A 15,778-nucleotide genomic window follows, 5' to 3' on the forward strand; every position below is an offset into this window, starting at 1 on the left:
ATCCCGCTGTAACCTGCTACATCCTTCCTCACTGTCTACAACTCCTCCGACTTTCGTATCATCCGCAAACTTGCTCACCCAACCTTCTAACCCTTCCTCCAGGTCATTTATAAAAATGACAAACAGTAATGGTCCCAAAACACATCCTTGCGGAACACCACTAGTGACGGCACTCCAAGATGAATCTTTGCCATCAACTACTACCTTTTGTCTTCTTCCAGCCAGCCAATTCCTAATCCAAACCTCCAACTCACCCTCAATGCCATATCTCTGTATTTTCTGCAGTAGCCTACCATGGGGGACCTTATCAAATGCCTTACTAAAATCCATATATACCACATCTACCGCTTTCCCCTCATCTACCTCCTTAGTCACCTTCTCAAAGAATTCAATAAGGTTTGTGAGGCACGACCTGCCCTTCACAAAACCATGCTGACTATCCTTGATCGCATTATTCTTATCCAGATGTGCATAAATCCTATCCCTTACAATTCTCTCTAAGACTTTGCCCACAACAGAAGTGAGACTCACTGGCCTATAGTTACTAGGATTATCCCTACTCCCCTTCTTGAACAAGGGAACCACGTTTGCTAGCCTCCAGTCCTCTGGCACTACTCCTGTAGACAAAGAGGACACAAAAATCAAGGCCAATGGCTCTGCAATCTCCTCCCTTGCTTCCCAGAGAATCCTAGGATAAATGCCATCAGGCCCAGGGGACTTATCTATTTTCACCCTTGCCAGAATTTCCAACACCTCTTCTCTACATATCTCAAAGCCATCCATTCTACTTATTCGTGCCTCAGTATTCATATCGACAACAATGTCCTGTTCCTGAGTGAATACTGATGAAAAGTATTCATTCAGTGCCTCCCCAATCTCTTCAGACTCCACACGCAACTTCCCATTACTATCCTTGATTGGACCTATTCCTACCCTAGTCATTCTTTTATTCCTAACATACCTATAGAAAGCCTTAGGGTTTTCCCTAATCCTACCAACTAAGGACCTTTCATGTCCCCTCCTTGCTGCTCTTAGCTCTCTCTTCAGGTCCTTCTGGGCTACCTTGTAACTCTCAATCACCCCTATTGAACCCTCACGCCTCATCTTTACAAAGGCTGCCCTCTTCCATTTAACAAGGGATTCCAATTCCTTATTAAACCATGGCTCCCTCACACGACCCTTTCCTCCCTGCCTGATAGGTACGTACTTATCAAGGACACTCAATAGTTGCTCCTTGAACAAGTTCCACATATCAATTACGCTCTTGCCTTGGAATCTACTTTTCCAATCCACACATCCTAAATCATGCCTCACCGCATCATAATTTCCCTGCCCCCAGCTATAACTCTTGCCCTGTAGTACACACTTATCCCTCTCCATCACGAGAGTAAAAATCACCGAATTGTGGTCACTGTCCCCAAAGTGCTCACCTACCTCTAGTTCTAATACCTGGCCTGGTTCGTTACCCAGAACCAAATCCAGTATGGCCTCACCTCTTGTTGGCTTATCTACATATTGTGTCAGGAAACTCTCCTGCACACATTGGACAAACACTGACCCATCTAACGAACTTGAGCTATAGCTTTCCCAATCAATATCAGGAAAGTTAAAGTCCCCCATAACAACCACCCTATTACTGTCACTCTTCTCCTGAATCATCTTCGCAATCCTTTCTTCAACGATTCTAGGACTATTAGGAGGCCTGTAAAAGACTCCTAACAGGGTGACCTCACCTCTCCTATTCCTAACCTCAACCCAAACTACCTCAGATGGCAAATCTTTGTCCATCTTCCTTTCCACCGCTGTAATACTATCTTTGACAAGCAAAGCCACACACCCCCCTCTTTTACCCCCACCTCTGACCCTACTAAAACATTTAAACCCTGGAACCTGCAACAGCCAATCCTGTCCCTGATCTAGCCATGTCTCCGTAATAGCCACAACATCGAAGTCCCAGGTACCAACCCACGCTGCAAGTTCACCTACCTTATTTCGTATACTTCTGGCATTAAAGTATACACACTTCAAGCCACTCTTCTGTTTACAGGCACCCTCCTTTAAGATTGATGCCATATTCCTAACCTCCCTACACTCCAGGTCCTGCACCCTAAAACTACAGTCTGGGTTCCCATGCCCCTGCAGAGTTAGTTTAAACCCCCCCCCAAGAGCACTAGCAAACCTCCCCCCAAGGATACTGGTGCCCCTCAGGTTCAGGTGCAGACCATCCTGTTTATAGAGGTCCCACCTTCCCCAGAAAGAACCCCAGTTATCCAAGTACCGAAATCCCTCCCTCCTGCACCATCCCTGTAGCCACGCATTTAACTGTTCTCTCTCCCTATTCCTCGACTCTCTATCACGTGGCACGGGTAACAAACCAGAGACAACAACTCTGTTCGTTCTAACTCTGAGCTTCCAACCTAGCTCCCTAAAAGCCTGTCTAACATCCTCAGCACTCCTCCTACCTATGTCATTGGTGCCAATATGGACCACGACTTCAGGCTGCTCCCCCTCCCCCTTAAGGACCCGGAAAACACGATCAGAGACATCACGTACCCTTGCACCTGGGAGGCAACATACCAAACGTGAGTCTCTCTCGTTCCCACAAAACCGCCTATCTGTGCCCCAAACTATCGAGTCCCCAATTATTATTGCTCTGCTCTTCTCCACCCTTCCCTTCTGAGTAGCGGGGACAGGCTCCATGCCAGAGGCCTGAGCCCCGTCACTTACCCCTGGTAAGTCCCCCCCCCCCACAAGTATCCAAAACGGTATACTTGTTCTTGAGGGGAAAGGCTGCTTCCTCCCAGTCCCCCTCACTGTCACCCATCTATCTGCCATCTTTGGAGTTACTACTTCCCTATAGCTCCGATCTATGACCCCCTCTGCCTCCCGAATGATTCGAAGTTCATCCAACTCCAGCTCCAGTTCCCTAACACGGTCTTGGAGGAGCTGGAGATGGGTGCACTTCCTGCAAGTGTAATCAGCAGGGACGTCCATGGCATCCCTCACCTCATACATGTTGCAGGAGGAACATTGCACTGCCTTCACTGCCATCCCTCTAAAGCTAACCTTTATTTTAAGGCACATCTATGAGAGTGATGGAAATTTGGGATGAACAACTTGGAGGAGGAGACAGAGCTCAGCTGATTGGGGTGTTTGACAGGCAGGGGAAAAGCTTTGGAAGGATTTGAACCTGTGGATAAGAATGTTAGCTAGTCTTATCCCCTATGCTTGTTCAATTCTTCATTGCTGTATATAGTGATGTTCATGAACAAGTTCAAAGGTATCTTTGTAAGTCCTGTTGGTGCATAGATTTCTGGGAAACTCTGTCAACTGTACATGTTCCTGGTGCAGGTTGTATTTGAAAACTCAGGATTACTTTTCAACATAAATATATTCAGCTGAAACCTGGGCATACTTAGTCAGGCTAAAAGCATTGAGCAAAAGCATGGAACACAAATGTTGTAAAACTGATGGAGTCAAGAGGAATGCAAGGAGACACTACATCAGAGTGAGACATAGACTTCGTGTGTCATTGGGAACTTGTTTTACATGGAAATTTTGGTAAAGAGAGAAATTGGTGCATTTATTTCCTACCTTTTCTCAGCCTCTCATTATTACTAGGAAATACAGGTTAATATCAGAAATAGAAGGAAACCTGGAGACAACAGTGAGAGTTTGGAGAATTGAGGTGGGTAGGATAATAGTGAGACTGAGGATTCAGTGCATTTCAAAGAATATTGAAATGTGACGCGGTGGCGAAGGGGGTCAGCAAAGGATTGGTTGATGAGCATGTTCATTTATATTCACTTATCTACACTAGGGCATTTCACTCAGGGTCACTATCATGTTAATTGACGTAAGAATGTAAGCAAATGCATGACTGGAGGCATTAATTCAAATTTATTCATTAGACACAATGGGAATGACAAGCTCATTGATGTGTTTTGTTTTTTTGGGAACCCTCCAACTCAGCATCACCCTCTTGAACTGTACTATCTGTCCATCTTCCTTCCTACCTATCCATTCCACTCTCTGCTCCAACCAATCACCATCAACCCCCACCCCACTTCATCTACCTATCGCATTCCTAGCTTCCTCACCCACCCCCAGCCCCACTCCCATCTCTCAGCCTCCTTGCCCACCCAACAATTCCTAATGAAGGCCTTCTGCTCAAAACATCAACTGTTCTGCTCCTGGGTTACTGCCTGACCAGCTGTGCTTTTCCAGTGCCACACGTTTTGACTCTGATCTCCAACATCTGCAGTCCTCACTTTCTCCTTTAAACTACATAGTCAAGTGAGATATCACTTGATGGCATGTATGCTAAAATTAAGAGAGAGTTTAAGGCCGTAGAGCAGGATTACGACAAAGGACAGAGTAAGTAAACTTAATAATGTTTCAGAGGATAAGGTTGGAGTTTCAGTCTTTGTATAAAGTAAGAATGAAAAGCATTGCAACAGAGTGCTCACAACATTCATAACAAAGAGTAGAATATACGTTTATGGCCTGATAGCCACTCAGACTAATCTAAGTTTTGTTACAACTTGATTAGGAGAGGTGAACCGGCTCCCCTCCTTTCTATCTCCTTGATTTTGTTGAAAAATGTTTTCAATTAATATTTATGTTCATTTTATCACCTTTCTCCAATTAAAATGTAGTTAACTACTTTTCACTGCAAGCCCACATTCTCCCCATGTCTGCGTGGGTTTCCTCCGGGTGCTCTGGTTTCTTCCCACAGTCCAAAAATGTACAAGTTAGGTGAATTGGCCATGTTAAATTGCCCGTAGTGTTAGGTAAAGGAGTGAAATGTAGGGGAATGGGTCTGAGTTGGTTGCGCTTCGGCGGGTCGGTGTGGACTTGTTGGACTGAATGGCCTGTTTCCACACTGTAAGTAATCTAATCTAATCTAATCTAATCTATTAAGAGTCAAGCACAATTTTTTTGTCAGTAAAAGAAACAGCAATCTTATTACCTGCTGAACACAAGCAAAATAATAAAGACACGATGTCAAACATTGATTCTGCATTGCCGTCACTTGGGCTGTCACATACACTATCACAGGTACCACTGTTAAAATGAGGTAGAGTACAATATTAATGAAGATAAAAGGATATTAAGTTTGAGAGATCTTTGGGTGTCTTTGAGGTATGAGATTTTAAACTGAGACCAAGGTTGGTTAGTTGGTTTCCTGGAGATGGTCAGCTGTAGTAAGTATTGAAGTTGGCTTTTAAACTCTCAGTTCTCCGATGCTTCTTCCCAGTCAGTGCTTAAAGAAGTCACAACTTTCTGGAGAGAAAGAGCCTTCTGATCCTGTAATCAAGTTCTGCTTTATGATTCTATCTCCTGCTGGTCTGCCGCAGAGCTCTTTGAAAGCCAATTGATTGTTTATTTGGTATCTGACCAAGTTTCTGTATCTGGGCAAGATGTCATTGCTAACTCAAGAAGTCTCTAATTTTACTATAAATGTAGACTTTTTTACACCTCCCAATCTGATTTCGTTGCCTTTGGGAAAAATATTAATTTTAATTCATACTGTGTTTGGTATAATGCAGATTGGCTTCGAAAATCTGGATGGATCAGATGATCACATCAGCCAGCTTAAGGCAGTATTTTTGATCCTTTTAAATAATATTAGTATTAAATTGTCGTGACAATATATTTCAAGCTATTTGACATTTCAGAAGGACAGGAAGTTAGGAAAAGTTGGTGGAAAGATGGTTTGTGAGTTAAGGATGATATTTGAACAGTAATAAGAGATTACCTTAATTCAGAGGATCAAGAGCTCCAATCAGTTTAAGTAAAGAATAAGCAGAGATAAGAACTGACTTCTAGGAATACTTTTTGGTCCCCATCACAATTACAGCACTGTTGGTCAGAATATACCAGAAGAAATAATAAGGATTCAAAGAAAAGTATTACAATAATTGTATGTGTATAAACTTGGATTGGTTGAATCAGATTAACAAAGGTAGCCTAGAAGTTGATCATTTTATTGATTTCGAATAAGGATTTTATGGATTTTATTGAATAATAATTCTGGTTCCAACCAGGGAGCGGGCTATTTTAAACATGTCATGTGCAATAAGTCAAGGTTAATTGATGATCCCATAACAATTGAGCCTGTGGACAACATAATGATAACATGACAGAATTTCATAATCACTTTGAGGCAGTGAAGTATGACTCTTAAATTTGCTTTTGAATCTGTTTCCTAGATTGCTGAAATCTACTTTCAGGATTCAAACTCCTTTTATATCTAAACAAAAGAAAAACAAAAGGACTGTGGATGTTGGAAATCTGAAACAAAGACAGAACTTGCTGGAAAATCTCAGCAGGTCTGGCAGCACCTGTGGAGAGAAATCAAAGTTAATGTTTCAAGTGTAGCCTCTTGTTCTTCTTCAGAATGCTTCCTTTCATATCTAAGTCATGACATAGAACAAGACCACCAACATGGGCCGTTGCCTTTGGCTGTTCATCATCTCCCACTAGAATGATTAGCAGCCATTCCATGACATCCTTCACCTTGATACCAGGGAGGAAGCGTACAATGCTGAAGTCACATGTATTGCCACAGTAACACCGAACCAATGAATCCCCTACTTCTGCCATTCTTGCCATCTTCTTCCTCTTCTCCTGTACAGCTGAGCCACCCTTGGTACTCATGTAGCTGTGGCTTCACTCCTCCAAGGACGCAATACCCTCATCAATGTCCAAAGCAGAAAACTGATTAGCGAGCAGGGTTATGGGGGATTTCTACATTATCTGCTGCTTCTCTTGGACTACCTTTCTACCTCCCTGCTCCAAGCCTGCAATATGACAAAATTTGACTATGCTAGCCACATAACTCTGAGCCTTGCAAATGTGCCACAGTTTCTCTAATCATTGCTCACTCTCTGAAACACAGAGCTGACGTTTCTGCAATTAGCTGACACTTTTTGCATATGTGATTAGCTAAGTGACCAGCAGCATCCACAACTTCTTGCTACTACAGGGCATTTATTCCATGTGACCAGATTAGTACTGATTAAATTTAACAAAGAATAAATATCTTTCACTAGTTGCGATAAATCATGCACACTTTTACCAATACAAAAACAACTTGCAATTACTAATAAATTAAAAAGAGAATTAGCTAAATACTCACTCATCAATTATTTCCCTTTCCTGTGACTGAGTCTATTTTTTCCTGAATGCAGTCAATCAAAAGACAGCAAGGGTCTTACTGACCCTTATGCTACTTTTGGTGTTCAGTAGGTCTCTCCCCCCTCAGCAGATCCAGTTTCACTGAGTTCCAGGGTTGAAGGGTTTTTATTATGAGAAAAAATGGAGTAAGTTGGACTTAACCAACTGGGGTTTAAAAATGGCAAGGTAATATAATTGAATTATATAATGTCCTGAAAGCACTTGACACATATGATGCTGAGAGCGTTTTCCCTTTTGTCAGAGCTGACAATAAGGGGTCTCAGTTTAAAAATTAGGAGTATCCCATTTAAATAAGGAATAATCATTTTTTCTCAGTGGGTACAATGTCTCTAAAATTCTCTTCCCCAGTGAGCAGTGAAGTCTGCATCATTGAATGTATTCAAGGTTGAATTAGAAAGATTTTTGATTATCAGAGGAGTTGAAGGTTATTAGGGTAGACAGAAGTGGAGGCCATGATCAGATCAGCCATAATATTATCAAATGGTCAAGCAGGCTTGAGGGGCAGAATGGTCCACTGCAAATTCATTGTGTTTTAAACAAGCTATAAAAAAGGCAAAGAAACATATTTGGGTATTTGCAATGATATTGACTGATGTGTTTCTTTCTAAATGTATTTTGTTTAAAGTCTTATCTAAGATATAAATTTCACTTACTACTTCTTCCTAAAAGAAAAAGTTAGGTCTTTTAAAAAAAGTAATGAGGCTCGAGATCTGAAGTGAAGACAGGCAGCATCTGGGGAGCATCTTCAGCAGGAGTCATTAACATTAAAAAGACAATGTTAATTCTTTTTCACTCTCCACACATTCTGATGGACCTGTTAGGTTTGTCCTGTACTTCCAGTTTTTATTCTAGTGTTTTAGTTGGTTCATTAACATATTTTGGCAAACAACTGTTTAGGCTGAAAATCCTTGTTATAAAACCTTTCACAGGTGAGCACCCTCTTAAATGTTACCAAATTTTGATCGCAAGAAGTAAGGTTTGTAGACATGAAACATTTAAGATTTTGATTAGTATGTGTGTATTCAAAATATGTTATATATACTGCTTAGAGACTTTGAGTGGAAAATCCTTTCACTCTGGAATGATCAAATGCGGAACTCTTTTATGTTTTATTCAAATGAATGAAATTGCTGACTTTGTTTCTGTTCTTGATGTAGGAACCAGTATCATCCCATATATGTCCATGTGTAACAAATATAAGTGTGGTTGGATGGCTCTTTTTCCAAATGATGAGATCTTAAATTGGCACTTTAAGGATATGGATCATATCACCAACATCTCTTACAAAGCCATGTTCCATCACTTCAAGGTACTTGTGAGCCTTATTTAGAGGAGAGTGTAACAACAGGTTGAATACTGTTGCATTACTTACTCATGGACATTGCTATGTATTTTGCAAACTCACTACATTTCTTGTCCTCAGTTTCAGATCAAACATTGACCTCTCACTCTCGCTTTGTCAGAAATCTCCTCCATCTTCACAACTTTTCAATATCCACAATCCTCTAGTTTTGCATCCTATACCTAGTCAAGTTCCATCACACTATCACTAGTGGCCTTGCCTTCAGCTTCCTGTACTTGATAACTTGGAATTCCCACCATGAACATCTCCATCATTCTCACCTCCTTTAAAACCTTCCTTGAAATTTTACATTTTGATCAAATGTTTGGTAACCTGTCCTAATATTGCTGCTTCAATGCTAAGTATGAGTTAAGACTGTTTTTAGCACTCTTGCCAATGGATCTGTAAATAGAGGGTTTACCGCTCCAATAAATTGCTCCAGGCTTGGGTTCTGTTGCCATGGTCAGAATTTTGGACCCTTTGATCTCTGTCAACTATTAGTTTATTAATGGAGGAGCATGTGGCTCAACAAGTGAGAAGAGGTGGCAATTCACAAATTAGCAAATACAGACCACCGACCATATTCCAGCAATCTCAATGGATCGAATTCACTAAAGGATGATGTCTGAAGTCAGTGATTGGGGATCCTGGGTGAACAACCAGCAAGGAGTCCACTTATAATGAGGAGCCCTCTCACTGACCTTGCAAACATTGATAGGGTTTTTGCTGCAGATTGAATTACCTTTGTCACTCCTATAGTCTTTTGCCATTTATTTGGTGGTAGAGAGAAGTCAATAAGGGCTATCAAATTATTATTTTGGTTTACCAACATGCTTCATTGAATGATTTTAAAACAGCATTTTTAATAAATTTTGACCCATTTAATTATTGTCAATTTAAATGTGCAATTGAAGAGCTGAGGCTCTTAATCTGGGCTGGTAATTGAACAGAAGGGTGGTGGAGAATGGTTGGATAAATTATGTTGTTCAGCAGGTTCTAAGCCAGGAGTTTTAAAGATGCCTTATGTACAGTAGAGGAGAAGGAAGGCAGGGAGCAGAGTGAAGAGAGGAGTTTTCAGCGGGAGGAGATTGGAGAAGGAGGGCTTGGGAATAGAAGAGTGATGCAGATAGCAGAAAGGAAACAAGAGATGAGGGAAAGAGTGATGTGTGCAAGTTAAGGAGAAGAGAGAAAGAAAAGAGGAGGACAGGATAGGAAAGGCAAAGAATATGGAAGATAAGAGAGAACCATAGTGGGCTAAAGGGAAGAAGACAGGACCGAGAGGAGCTGGTAAAGGAGCAGTTCTGCTGCTTTGAAAACTTGGGAAAGAATGTTCATTTTACAGTTTGAGGTAGTTGGTAATGGTTCAGTTTTGTTTCTTTTTTTAGAACAATGATTCTATTGTACTGTCCCACAAATTCATCCATCAACCAGACTATTTCAAGATCATGAATCCAGTTCGGAATAATTCACTCCAACCTCTCAGTTGGGCCAGCAACCAGAATGGCGATTGGTACTTCGACCAGGAGAATTTGACCCTGTATTATCTGAGTAAGGTTATGAACATTGACTGCACTTTACAAGCAAACTCACTGGCTGTCAAGAATCTTGCCATGGGTGTGGGGGAACTGATATTTTCATTGTGGGGGAGGGGGTTAAGTCTGGCTTCTAGGTGTGGGTGACTTTGGGTCCTGGAGTTAGGGGAGCATGAAACTCCCAGGGATGAATGGACTACATTAGGAGGATTTGGGGCTGTGCCAGGAATATTGGCCCAGCTATTCCAATAGTCAGAGAGTTATTGAAGCTACAGAGTGTGGAGTTGTGTGCTAGAACCATGCAGAACTTCAAAAGCAGCTGACTCCACCAGAATTAGCCATGAAATTTAATTTTCTAGTGAGCAGCTCCCCTGCATTTGGAACTCTTCGAAAGAGTCAGTTAAAATCGAAGAATTTGCAAGGTTCTGACTCTCTTTAGCTTTGGAAAAGTTTGATAAACTAAAATCCTCCCCAACTCACCATTAATCCTAAAACTACACTTTCCTCAACCCTTACATTCTGCAGATCCTTGGAAATCCACCCCCAATAGAACAGTGCCCTGACCCAACTCTCACTGAACTCAATACCCTCATTGCTCCCCACTTTGGCTCCTATCCTAGCAGCATCCTCGCCTTGCTTCCTCCATCTCTGGACCCACTGTTTCCCCTACCTGCCCAATGTCTCTGTGCCCTGAGACCACTGATTTATCAGACCCAAAACACTTTGCTGCTGGTGTTTACTCCACTAATCCAGACTCAAGACCTCTAGCCACCACCAAGGTGCTCCCTCACCTCCAAACGATCCAACACACCATCTCATTGCAGCCTAACCGTCAGGACCCCAACTGCACCCGTGTTGCCCATGACCTACTCAGTATTTACCTGCACCCTACTGCCCAGCACCCTAACCAACTGGCATTCTAGCACAACATTTTCCTTACATACTGACCTTTTCACAGTGGTTGGCTGTGTTTCTGGATGTTTAAATCAGAGAACACAGCTCACTGTAAACTAGAGTTTCTGACCACCATCGGAATATCTGGGTCAGTGTCTTGGAAATGTCTTTTCCTCATCTATTTAAAAGAGACAATTTGCTTGCAAAAGCTAAATTGTTTTAAATAATGTTCCCATTTTCTGATAATGGGTATATTTTCTAAAAGGAACATTACGCTTTGTTCCTTATTCTGGATTTACATTTGTGCTGTGTAAACACATGGTACCCACACAGTACCTGGGGAAGTTCAGTACTTGTACAGCTGTCCACATTCAAATCCACTTAAAATACTCAAAGGAGAGATCACAATTCCAGAATTATGTTTCAAAACTTTCTACTTTGAAAGTCACAAGAAATGGCATTTGCTTTGTCTTAGTCTGTCTGTTGTTCCCTTTATATTGCTGCAGAGTGGCATGTTGTTCAAATATTACCAGTTCCTGATATCATTCAATAACATTTCAGTTTCAGGAAAGGGAGTTTCAGAGCGACACAGCTTTCAGTCAAACCTCGACCCAACAATGGTTGACATCGATGTTCAGTTTCGAGTATTCCGCTGCTTTTACAAGAACTGTGAGCCACCTTCCAGAGACTCAGAGATCAATGCTTCTAATTATGTGTAAGACATTACATGGGGTTAAACTAATGAGGATAGAGGGGAGATGATTAATATTCAAACAAATCTCTCAACTGATTGTTGCAATTGATTCACAGAACCTTAGAGCACATGTAACCATTGTGCTGGCTTTCTTCAAGAGCTATCTCATTAATCCCACTCTTTTGGTTCTTCCTGCAAACAGTTCCCCTTTTAAGTGTTTATCAAATTCTCAGCTGAAAATCACAACTGAATTTGCTTCTCCCACCCTGTCAACTAATATGTTCCAAATCATAACCACTCACTGTTCTAAAACATTTTTCATCTCCCCTCTGGTTATTTTACCAATTGCTTTTGAACCATCTTTCTTGACTTCAAAACTTTAAATTCTTTATGTGTCTAATTTCAATTATTTTGCATCTAATCAACACCAGTTAGGGACAGGAAACTTTGTCATTCTCAAAAATGTTTTCTTTACAGAACTTGGTCGAACTCATCGTTCTGGGAATCAAGGCCAGAATCCAATTACACTGTTCCCACTGAAGGTAGCAGCGTGATGATCGAACAAGGTACAGAGTGATGACAAAACCAACCAGTTCCCTAATCGCAGGGTACAGTCCCTAATGCATAAATCACAAAAAGCTAGCATTCAAATTCACTGAGTAATAAGTAAGGCAAATGGAATGTTGGCTTTTTTTTTCAAGGAAATGGAGTATAAAAATAGGGGAGTTTTTTAAAAACTATACAAGGCACCAGTCAGACTGCAAACTGGAATACGACCAGTTTTTGTACCCTTATCTAAGGAAAGACACATTGACATTGGGGGCAGTCCAGAGAAGGTTCACTAGTTGATCCTGAGCCTGTAAGAATTTTCTTATGAGGAGAGGTTCAATAGGTTGGGCCTGTACTCATCGGAGTTCAGAAGAATATGAGGAGACCTCATTGAAATGTATGAGAATCTTAGGGAGGGCTTAACAGGGTGATGTTGAAAGATTGCTTCTCCACTGTGGGAGAGTCTAACGGGTCAAAAAGTGTGGCACTGGAAAAGTACAGCCGGTCAGGCACCATCTGAGGAGCAGGAGAGTCGACGTTTCGAGCATAACCTCTTCATCAGGTCTATAGCACTAGAGGATATAATTTCGGAGTAAGGGATCGTCCATTTAAGATTGAGAGGAGGAGGAATTTCTTCTCTTGAATGTATCAAGTCTCTGAAATTCTTGACTGTGGAGCTTGTAGAGGCTGGGTCATTAAGTATATTCAGCACTGAAATAGACAGACTTTTAGTCAATAAGGGAATCAAAATTTATGGAGAAAGTTAGAAAAGTGGAGTTAAGTATTATCAGATCAGTCATGATCTCATTGAATGGCCTCCTTCGCTCCTATGCATTAAGGTCTAAACCAATGTCCCCAATCCCAGAGTACACTCCTTAAGCCATAGAAGTACAGAAACATAGAAACTAGGAACGGGAATACACTACTCAACCCATCAAGCCTAGTATGTCTTTCAACATGATCATGGCTGTTGGACTATCAACACCATACTCCCAGTCTCGTCCAAAACTCCCATTACTTTAGCTTCTAAAGATTGATCCATTTATTTTATAAATACAACTTGGTGACTTTGGTGCACAGTTTTCTGTGATTGGAAATTCCACCAGTTCACCATTTCTGAGTGAAGAAATTTCTCCTATCTCAGTCCGAAGTGGTCTACCACACATCCTGACATTATAATCCTTTCTCTGGATCACCCAGCCTGGAGAGACATCATTCCTGCATCCAGTCTGTTCTGCCCTGACAGAATTTTATATATTTCAATTAGATCCCATCTCAATCTTCTAAACTTCAGTAAATACAGGAACAGTCAACCTGCTCTCTCTGCATACAACAAAGCATTTCCAGAGAACACTCCCTAAATCAATTTTCTTCATGCCAAAGTACACTGCTTAAACTAATTTCCCTAAATTCAGTTTACACTCCCTAGAGCAAGGTCATTAATCCCAGAATACAATACACTCCCTAAATCAATTTCCCTAATCATGGAAACACTGGAAACTCTATGAATCCCAATCAGCAATGATTTCTAGTTATGTTAAGATGTTCCAAAGAGAGTTTGTTGCTGATCAGATGAGCAGACAAATAAAGAAAAGATCTGCACGTGAAACACTTTGGGTCAGTTTTGCTGGAACCTTGTGGCCAAATGTACATTCTGTGTCAGGAAAGATGTTTAATTTGAATAAATTTTGCAAACTATTTACAAATCAGATGAAAGGGCAGTGCCATCAAGACTCTCAATAGCAAATAGAAAGACCTGAATTTGTGTCGTGCCTTTTCTGACTTCACATAATCCTAAAGTGTTTTTCAGTCAATCAAGCGCAGCCACGGTTGATATCTAAGAAAAGCAGCAACCCAAGTTGCACATCCCATAAACAGCAAAATGATAATAAACAGGCATTCCATTTTATTAGTTTGTTTAAAGTATAGCTATTGACCAAGATACCAGGGACAACTCTGCTGCTCTTCAAATTGAATATATTGTGATGACCTGAGGGAGCAGACAAGCTTTCCATAACATATCTTGTCCAAAAACACCCACTCTGACAGTGAGGCACCCTGTCAGTGAAACACTGGGAGTGTTGTCCTGGATTATATGCTCATGTCTCTGAAGTGGACCTTGAATCTGTGATTTTCTGACAAAACATGTGTTGTGTCATCCATTGGTCCATGCCATATAATTGAAGATTTAAAATGGTGATATATTCCAGAGGGTGCAGAGCAAACAAGCAATAACCAGTCCTGCCAAAGATTCTCCGAATTTAGTCAGAATGACTATCTCCACTTCCCAACAGAGTGCCACAGTGCCATTCCAAAATGCTACTGTTTAACAAAGAGAATGCTCTTGTTATACCAATTACTGGAATGATCTCCTCCAGCAGATATGTTCATGATGTCCTCATTTGCATTTGGGTCAAGGTCAAAGCTGCAGGAAAATAGTCTGAGTTTTGGGGAGTTTTGACAACAAGCTAAAGGATGGCAAATTAAATACTAATTATTCATGTTTTAATAAATTATTCCTGCAGGAATGTGGATAGTGGTGGATAGCCCAATTCCTCCACTCTATAATCTTACCATCCTTGGTACCTTAGAAATTAGGGATGACAACTTAAAGTCAGTTAATCGTTCATCGTCCTACACAAGAATCGTCCTGAATGCAACATACATTTCAATTCAGGTAAATTGCTAACACAGTCAAAACTTTGCATTTGATTCGGGGCAGTTATCAGAGTTTGAAGACAGAGCTGGCTAAAGTGAACTGGGAGATTAACTTAAAGGATAGTCTAATGGAGACATAGTAATAGACATTGCAAGAGATATTTCATGACACTCAGCAGTGGAAAGAAAATGTCTAATCGAAGGGCTTACCCACAGGTAACTAAAGAAGTTTTTAAAAAAACAAATTAAAATAAAAATTAGACAGTTCCACAAAGATTTGTACTAATTTGGAACATTGGACAGAATATTTAAAAAAGCAAAGAATGACTTTAAAAAATTAGGCAGGAATTACAGTACGGAAAAAAGCAGGCCAGAAAGTTAAAAATAGGTATTGAAAGGGCTTGCAGATATTTATATTGGAAAAGAGTTAACTGAAGGGAGCTTTAGTCCTGTAGACAGTGAGTTTGGGGAGTGGAAGAATAAGGAACTAGATAAATTGAACAGATATTTTGCATCAGTCTTCCTTGGAGAGGATACAGGTAATATCCCAGCAATAATCAGGAGGTGAAGGGGAGGGAGGAACTAAAACAGTCCCCAGGAAAAGGGACTGAAAAAGACACTAACAATTTAAGGATATAATGGACTTCATTCTGGGGTTTTAAAGGTACTGTAATGAGGCTCACAGAACCAATCAGGCTCACCAGCTTTTGATGTTTGAGGACCACGTCTGTATTCATTAGTATGACTGAATACGTTTGAAGACCCCGGGCTGGTCGAAAAGGGTGCAAGCTTGTTTGACAAAATCATAAACCCGACTATAGTAGGAGGCGTGTAATTGGTGGGGAAGGCATCTATCTCCAAGTTCTGGTGACTGCAAACCTCTTCACTAACTTGGCTTCTTTATAA

The 15,778-nt window shown here is 41.0% G+C and overlaps 1 protein-coding gene across 1 annotated transcript in view; it reads left to right on the top strand.

The window, feature by feature from the left end:
• Positions 1-15,778, top strand: part of LOC140476804 (fibrocystin-L-like) — a 233,128-nt gene that overhangs the window by 150,895 nt on the left and 66,455 nt on the right. The window contains exons 51-55 of the mRNA XM_072569598.1: positions 8,361-8,512; positions 9,931-10,093; positions 11,533-11,686; positions 12,143-12,231; positions 14,740-14,891. Coding sequence (XP_072425699.1) covers positions 8,361-8,512; positions 9,931-10,093; positions 11,533-11,686; positions 12,143-12,231; positions 14,740-14,891 — 710 coding nt within the window. The remainder of the gene's footprint in view (positions 1-8,360; positions 8,513-9,930; positions 10,094-11,532; positions 11,687-12,142; positions 12,232-14,739; positions 14,892-15,778) is intronic.

Source organism: Chiloscyllium punctatum, chromosome 5 (assembly GCF_047496795.1).
Source record: "Chiloscyllium punctatum isolate Juve2018m chromosome 5, sChiPun1.3, whole genome shotgun sequence".
Taxonomy (NCBI): Eukaryota; Metazoa; Chordata; class Chondrichthyes; order Orectolobiformes; family Hemiscylliidae; genus Chiloscyllium; species Chiloscyllium punctatum.